Source organism: Mastomys coucha, unplaced genomic scaffold (genome assembly GCF_008632895.1).
Source record: "Mastomys coucha isolate ucsf_1 unplaced genomic scaffold, UCSF_Mcou_1 pScaffold21, whole genome shotgun sequence".
Taxonomy (NCBI): Eukaryota; Metazoa; Chordata; class Mammalia; order Rodentia; family Muridae; genus Mastomys; species Mastomys coucha.
Genome location: NW_022196904.1, coordinates 186,621,978 through 186,630,684, shown reverse-complemented (window position 1 = coordinate 186,630,684; position 8,707 = coordinate 186,621,978). Strand labels below are relative to the sequence as shown.

Genomic DNA, 8,707 nt, shown 5'->3' with positions numbered 1-8,707 from the left:
TTTTTTTGAGACGCATTCTTACTGCATAGCTCTGCCTGGCTTGGAACTCCCTAGGATCTTCCTATGTAGACCGAGCTTGTCCTAAACTCATGGGAGCTTGCCTGCCTTTACCTCCCCAGTACTGTTATTAAAGGTGTGCATCATCACTCCTGGACTGGACGCTATAATTTTTAATACATATGAAATGTTTAATTTTAGCTTGAGGAGGCAGAAAGAACCTTGGCTTGAAGGTGTCTACTTCTAATTAGTTCATTTACCTTGGCATTGTAGGGCTGGAGAGATAGCTCAGTGGTTAAGAGCACTGGCTGCTTTTCCAGAGATCCTGAGTTCAATTCCCAGCAACCAAGTGGTGGCTCACAACTATCTGTAATGGGATCTGATGCCCTCTAGGTGTGTCTGAAGAGAGCGACAGTGTATTTACAATAAATAAATAAATACATACATAAAATAAATAGATAATTCTTTTAAAAAAGTAAAAGAAAGCCCGGTGGTGGTGGTGCAGACCTTTAATCCCAGCACTTGGGAGGCAGAGGCAGGCGGATTTCTGAGTTCGAGGCCAGCCAGGGCTATACAGAGAAACCCTGTCTTGAAAAAAAAGAAAAAAATAGTAAAAAAAAATTCTTAACTTGGCTTTGTTAGCATAACAAGCCTGTGCTCTTCTCCAGGTTGCAACCATTTTTTAATTGCTGATTTTTATATTATTTTAATGTACATGAAATATCAGCGCTAATGATATAAAATATAATGTTTCAAAATATGTATACTTTGCCAACTAACATAATGCATGTTGGATTGGTAGACATGTCCTTGACTTTTACTCAGACAATGTGGTTCCGACATTAAGACAAACTCATTTTCTATCTGAGTCTTAGTCTTCCAATCTACAAGGCGAGGAATGTAAGCGATTTCATAGGAGCATTTCTACAAGGCGAGGAATATAAGCGATTTCATAGGAGCATTTCTAAAAGGCAAGGAATGTAAGCAATTTCATAGCATTTCTAAAAGGCAAGGAATGTAAGCAATTTCATAGCATTTCTAAAAGGCGAGGAATGTAAGCGATTTCATAGGAGCATTTCTAAAAGGCAAGGAATATAAGCGATTTCATAGGAGCATTTCTAAAAGGCAAGGAATGTAAGCAATTTCATAGCATTTCTAAAAGGTGAGGAATGTAAGCAATTTCATAGCATTTCTAAAAGGTGAGGAATGTAAGTGATTTCATAGGAGCATTTCTATAAGGCGAGGAATATAAGCGATTTCATAGGAGCATTTCTAAAAGGTGAGGAATGTAAGCGATTTCATAGGAGCATTTCTAAAAGGTGAGGAATGTAAGTGATTTCATAGGAGCATTTCTGGAATGCAGTCCCATGGAATCTACACATGATCCGTGTTGGGCACTCTGAGAAATGCCCCATTCTGCAATCTATACCTTTTGACTTGGTTGTGACCATGGCAAGGAGCATGCTGGGAAGTGAAGATGAGCCATCAAATGTTGAATGTCTGCTGGCCGTAAGACTCACCCCAAGGCAGTTTATACACACATACAAGGTACATTTTTCAGATGAGTAAACTGAGGCCCAGAAGAACAAAGGGCACAGCTTCAGCTCAGGGCCGGGGACTCGCTGCTGCCATGAGCAGTCCTCAGTATCACACCCTAAGTGCAAGAACTGTCTTTCTGGGATATGTATTTGGATGTAGTGTATCTGTTGTGGTCCTATGGTTCCTGGGAGAGAATGCTAACACTTGCGTTCTTCTAAAGCCGGGTGAGCCTCTTGGATAGCGTGATGGGCAAGCTGGAAATGTACACCAATCACCTGGAGGAAGTAGTGGAGGAGCGGACCAGCCAGCTGGTGGCAGAGAAAAGAAAGGTGGAGAAGCTCCTGTCCACCATGTTGCCAAGGTATTCAGGAGCAACGGTGGGCAGGCCAAGCACAACCCGAGGAAGATGAGTTGCCCTGTCTTAGCGGCTCCAAGCAGGAGAAATATTTCTGTTGCGTGTAATAATCAATCCTTGCTATCGCCAGCTACTCTCCGGCTGCGGTGGTCTCCCTACCCCGTTCCCGTGGTTCATTCCTATGGTTTGCTTGTCCCTGTACTGCTGTTTTCTCAGTCATCCAACCCCTATGGCTAGCTGTCACAAATCCCCGAAACCCAGTAAAATCAAAACTCTAGAGGCTTGTAATTTATTAATCAGATTTGTATCAGTAAATTCTCAACCCACAAAACGCCAACACAATGAACTCAGAGCCAATTGTTATTAATACAAGCCACCCACCTAGATTGTCCATCCTTTCTATGACATTCATAGCAACCTGTGATCTTCTCTGTCCTTCTATCTTCTCTGTCCCTCTCTGTCCCATCTCTAAAACTCTCAGCCCACCTTCTTATTCCACTGCCCGATCACAAGCTCTAGCCTTATCTTTTGCCTGCCCTCACCTGCATATCAACAGCAAATCCACATTATAACTGGCTATCAGCGATAGCATAGAACGGATTTTTTTAAAGTAATTAATGCAACATATTTCCATTGTTCTTTTTCTAAGAGAATATCAAGCTTTGTAAAAGGGGGACAAGCAGGGAGAGAAGTGGGGGAGGGGCAGAGAGATGGAGGGCGGGACTGAGGAAGGGAAATATGTACATGTATATATGTACGTATGTATGTATATATGTGAATGCATGTATGCATGATGTATGTATATATGTGCAAAAGTTGGCAAGTTGATCCACCTTGTTAATGAAAATACAGGCAAACTTTCCCAAACCGTAGAAAACGGAAGTGTGGTTTGTGTGGAATGTGGTGGATGCAGCAACAGGATATAGCCACTAGATGGCATGCTAGCTCCATGTCTTGCCACTAACACACACCTCTGTGCCCCTGACACCTTTGTCTAGTTCAATATGTGCCTGTGGTATCAACAACAACAACAAAATGCTTCGACTTTGTTTCTTTTTCCACCTGTGCATCCTCTGAACTCCTGATTGAAGCATTACTTTTGAAATGCTTGTACATTTGCACGTCACCCAAGGAATGGAAGCGGGGAGTATTTATTTATTTATTTTCTTTATTTATTTTGAGATAGGGTTTAATATGCAACCATGTCTGTCCCGGAGACGACTGTGTAAACAAGTTTGTCTTTGAGTTCACAGAGATCCATCTGTCTCTGCCTCCTGAGTGCTGAGACTAATGGTGCATACCTTTCTAGAGCAGTGGTTTTCAACCTGTGGGCTGGGACCTGTCCCTGATTTCCACCCTCTCCTGCAGGTTATAGCCACCACTTAACAATCTCTGTAGAGAAAACACAAGTGAATAAATTCGTGTCACAAAGTCCCCTATATGGCAAATTTAATAAGTACAAACCTAGTCGACCAAAGCCAAAGAGCCTGCAGGAGGGTCGGCTCTGCCAAGAGCCTTGGAAGCACAAGCAAGCGTGAGTTTGTCAAGACCTATCTACCCTTCCTCTGATTTCAGCTTTGTTGGAGAACAGCTAATAGCTGGAAAGTCTGTAGAACCAGAACATTTCGAGTCTGTCACCATCTTCTTCTCTGACATCGTGGGATTCACAAAACTGTGCTCTCTCAGCTCCCCGCTGCAAGTGGTGAAGCTCCTCAATGACCTGTACAGCTTGTTTGATCACACGATACAGACCCATGATGTATACAAGGTGAGCCGAGGTTCCCTGGCCTGGCATGCGTACAGACTCCCCATCCGCTGTCTCCAGGCTGAGGACAGACCACGTCTCAGCTCTTCTTAATCCATGCCAGAACCCCGATATTTTGTTTCTGTTCATCTTCTCGGGAAGGGCCTTGATTAGTCACAAATGTCCATGCTTGTCCAGAGTCATTGAGTGGTGGCTGCAAATGACTCAGTCACTAAAGTGATTGTCTTGCAAGCTGGAAGACTTAAATATGATCCTCAGAATCCATGTAGAGATAAGCAGGGGATTGTGATGCACAATTCTCAGCCCTGTGGAGGCAGATCAGGCCGATTGCTGGGATCTGATGGCCAACCATCTTCATTGGTGACTTCCAAGCCAGTGAGAGACTCTGCGTCAAAAACCGAGGTGCATAGTGGCTAAGAAAAGACGACTGCGGTTTCCTCTGCCTTCCATGCACACACTGCATTGCTATGAATATCTATCCTCTACCCATTATTTTAATCTCACAGAAAAGATGTTCGAAAGGAGGCATTGGCCAGTACTGAGCATGCATCTCCCGGGGAAGCTCAAAGCTGCTACCTTTAGATCCTCTGTGGATCTCATTTTTGTTGCTATGATCAAGGCTAAGAGGGAGATGGCAGAGATGGCCTACTGTACTACTCAAGGGGACATATAGACATGGTCCACCAGAGTGAGAAGGAGATGGAGGAGAGTAGAGTTGTGGGGTCCTGCATCTGTTCCACCACAGGACCCAGCAGCTCGGAGAGGCAGGACATGGGGAGTTGACCACCTTTACCCCACGCTGTCACCGGGCAGGTGCTGGGCCATTGGGAAGCCCCAGGACACTGCTCCAGAGGTGGGAAAGCACAGTCTGAGGTGCGGGACAGTTGGAGCTGACTAGGGGTCCCCAGGCCTGTGATGAGGCCAGGGGATGTCTGGTCCTCAGGCTTTTCAACACCCAGGTGCCATTGGGAACCTTGGAAGAGCTGAGAATGGAGTGAGGGCCCACAAGCTGGATCTAGCCTGGGACTGGGGTGAGGAAATGGGGAGCTCTGGCTGATCCCACAGTGGGAGTTCTTGGCTGGCCAGCAGCAGCAGGCTTGAGCTTGGTTTGGCCGTGTATAGGAGCACAGAGAGACCTTCTATGGGAGGTTAGATGGGGGCTCTGTAGGCGAAGGCCTTCTCCATGGCTCCCCACAGTGGATCCTGATGAAAAGAGGCAGTCCATGATTTTAAGATATTTATTGTCATGGTGGAAAGTGGATGAATAAAGCCATACCCCCCCCCCCCCCCAGGGTTGACCTAAGATTAAATACCTCTGGCACGAGGAGTGTCTGGGAATGAAAGCTAATTAGCTAAGCCTTCAGCTTTTAGGTACCTCATTAAAATGGAGATCTGTCTTGAGCCTACATGACCACAGGTCACACCCTCTACCTGTGGAGGGGCTTGGGGCATTGTGCCCTTCCGTGACTGATGACCAGGGGCCTGGTGCCTGAGAACAGGTGAAACACCCACTGTCCCTTCAAGATTTCCAGGGTTTCAATCCTTAGCTCAACTGGGAACCAGGCTTCCTTTCAAGGACCCACAGAGGAGGACAACAAAAGTGGTGATGATGTGACTTTGTGTGTGTAATGCTGCTGCTGCTGCTCTGTGGGTTGTTGGACCTCTTAGTGGGGTAGGTCAGACCATGGTTAGGGGAGTGCTATGTGCACTGTGTGCCTCGACATACCTGCTAGGCAGCCTCAACTGTTCCCAACTGTATACAATTTACCCATGACCCCAGCCTCTCCCTCTCCCTCTCCCTCTCCCTCTCCATCTCTGTCTCCCTCTCCCTCTCCGTCTCCCTCTCTCTCACCCTCTCCCTCTCTCTCACCCTCTCCCTCTCTCTCACCCTCTCTCTCACCCTCTCCCTCTCCCTCTCCGTCTCCCTCTCCGTCTCCCTCGCCCTCTCCCTCTCTCTTGCCCTCTCCCTCTCCCTATGTCTTGGGACTGACAAGGTTTAGAAGACAGTGTGGCTGTGTCCCTGAGTGACAGACACGCAGTGGGCATCCCCTAGTATTCTCCACGAATGACACGTATTCAAGGGTGAAAGGATGGCACAGTGTGCCTTGAAGAGCTCATCTCCACTCCTGCTCTGCCTAGGACAGTGCCTCCTGGAACTTTTCCCTAGCTCTCTCTCCCCAGGGGCACTTGGCATGCGTAGCTACCGCATCTGGTTTGTATTTCTGAAGGTTGTTCTCAGGAGAGGAAACATGGTCTTGAACCAAGTGAGACTTGTTGAGTAACTGACCTTTGTAATTTTTTTTGGTCAGCAGAAGATAGGTGTTCCCATGGGTGGTATTCCCACTACCTGACTAATATATTACCTTTTCATATCATTTTTGGGTTCTACTAGATACAACTGTATCTGCAAAACCTTGAAGCCTTGGGCTTCTAGGCACCAGTTACCTCTACTGCCAGTAAGGACTCTGGTTTTATTAAGAGCTTGTATAGAGGAGCCCAGGTCAGTGACACAAATGTCTATGTGTGTGTGAGTGGATTAATTGAACGGTGTTTAAGTGTTTCTATGCCCTTGTGTGGCATGAAGACATTTTTGGGATGGCTAATATGGACTCTGCTTGAGGGATTCATGTGATCCTTCAGGATTTACCCCAACTTATACTTGGCTGCTTGTCTAGCTGGTTCTGACCCTGGGCTAGGGAAATACGGTACCAGGGTTAGCAGGACTCAGAGGCATAAGCAATGACTGTGGGGAGCAAGAAGCTGGGCAAGAACAGATGCTTGAAGAAATGCTGGATTTGGGGGAAATGTCAAGCTTTGGAGTATGAGCCCTCTGGAGAGGGGCCGAGAATGGGGGCTTTCTTGTCTAACCCCATGCCCTCCTTTACTTAGTGCCTCCCTCATGGAAACCTAAGCGTGCTGCATTGTATCGTTTCCAGGTAGAAACCATCGGGGACGCCTACATGGTGGCCAGTGGGCTTCCCATCCGAAACGGAGCTCAACATGCAGACGAGATTGCTACCATGTCCTTGCACTTGCTCAGTGTCAGCACCCACTTCCAGATCGGGCACATGCCCGAGGAGAGACTCAAGCTCCGGATAGGCCTCCACACAGGTAGACAGAACTGGTGGCAGGTGACAGAGGGTCCCTGTCTGACCACAGGTGGCTCTGGGCTTGAGCCCTGTGTCTGAGGCTTCCTGGAACAGTCATTAAATGGTCATTGTGCCACAGGACCACAGAATGCACATGTATTTCCAGTCAGCTGAGTTTCTCGCTGCAAATAAGGATGCATAGAACGTCTGAGCTGTTTTAAAACTGGAGGCAGGCAGAACGTGGGGGCCATGCTAGGCTACATTTTCTACATGTGTTCCCTTTGGTATAGTCTTTTTTTTTTTTTTTTTGTCAAACTCATGGGCTTATGCCTCACAGATGAGTGAGCCCTACTTAGTTTAGTATCCTTTTATTACCTTTTTAAAAAAGAGTATTGAGGGAGTCTTGCAACACAGCAGGCGTCGGCCTCCCATTTGTGGGGTCTTCCTGCTTCAGCCTCCCTGTAGCACCTTGATACACCTTTGAGAAAATGCTTCGTGGTTTCCTTTTGCATGAGGTCCCCACCCCTGACCCAAATTATGTAGCCATGGTCCTACTATCCAACCGAAAGCAAACCTGTTCTCCAATCAGAAGTAATTCCTCAAGTTTGTGCTGCTGTGGGCTTTGTATATACCTGCAGTTCATAAGTAATGTGGTTAAGGCTTGACTTGATTTCCACGAGAGGTGCATTCAATCCAAAGATGCTTTGCAGGCACTCGAGGATCTGTAATGTCAAGTGTTGCTCCAAGGGGCACTTAGATAAATAAGTTGAACTAACTTCCTCTATGGACTTGATGGCCTGCGTGGAGCCCTGCCTTGGGGAAAACAGGCAGTTAGTCCGTTCCATTGTTCTCTCCTTAGGTCCTGTGGTGGCCGGTGTGGTGGGAATCACCATGCCCAGGTACTGTCTGTTTGGAGACACTGTGAACATGGCATCCAGAATGGAAAGCAGCAGTTTGCGTGGGTATCATTTGCAGCATGCTGCAAGCACTGCATCCCTGTCCCTGGTCCTCTGTCTTTCATCAGTGGGTATTTTTACAAGACTCATTTGCATTTTATCTTTGTTTTCCATCTGGAAGATAAGATCATTATTCCCAGGAGTCAACCCGAGCACCAACTGTGTAGACAGGGATGTTTTCCACTGTATGCAGAGTGGAGCTGCATAAATATACATGGCTTCTTCCTTTTAACTCTCTCTCTCTCTCTCTCTCTCTCCCTCTCCCTCTCCCTCTCCCTCTCCCTCTCTCTCTCTCCCTCTCTCTGCATGTGTATTTTTTTCTCTACAGCTCTCTACCTTATTCTTCATCTTGATTTTTGAGTCAGGGTCCCACTGAAGCTGAAGTTCCCTGACTGACTGGTCTAGGCGACCAGTGAGTTCTCAGAATTCATCTGCCTCTACTTCCCAACACTGAAGCTATAAATATGCACCCACACCCAGCTTTTATGTGGGTGCTGGGGATCAAAACTCAGGCCATTATGCCTGCATAGCTAGTATTTTATCCATCAAGACTTTCTTCCTGTTCTTAACAGACCTACGTGTAATGAAAGCATATAAACACAAAATATACATTAGGAAAGGTTGGTTTTTTTCTATACTGTCAGACAGTAAATATTTTAGATTTTAGGGGCCATATAGTCTCAATTTCAACTACTTAATTCTGATGTTGTAGTTCAAGAGTAGTTTTAGAAACATATAATGCAAGATCTGGTTCCAATAAAACTTTATTTGCAGACTGGCCTGTGAGTAGTAATGGCTTCATCTCTGATGCATATAAACAGAACTCTAGAAAGCATCATATTCTTATGTGCTTTCTAGTAATTTTATTATATCAATTCTTGCTTGAAATAGTGAGTGTGCGTGTGTGTGCGTGTGTGTGTCTGTGTGTGTGCGCGCGTGTGTGTCTGTGTGTGTGTACGTGTATGCGCGCGTGTGTGTGTGTGCGTGCGTGCGTGTGCGTGTCTGT

At 46.4% G+C, this 8,707-nt stretch overlaps 1 protein-coding gene across 5 annotated transcripts in view; it reads left to right on the top strand.

Moving 5' to 3' along the window:
- LOC116104016 (guanylate cyclase 2G) overlaps positions 1–8,707 on the top strand; it is a 53,905-nt gene that overhangs the window by 42,166 nt on the left and 3,032 nt on the right. For all 5 annotated transcript variants that reach the window (XM_031390705.1, XM_031390706.1, XM_031390702.1 and 2 more), the window contains 4 exons: positions 1,757–1,897; positions 3,467–3,659; positions 6,593–6,767; positions 7,605–7,703. In XM_031390705.1, the coding sequence (XP_031246565.1) occupies positions 1,757–1,897; positions 3,467–3,659; positions 6,593–6,767; positions 7,605–7,703 (608 nt within the window). The remainder of the gene's footprint in view (positions 1–1,756; positions 1,898–3,466; positions 3,660–6,592; positions 6,768–7,604; positions 7,704–8,707) is intronic.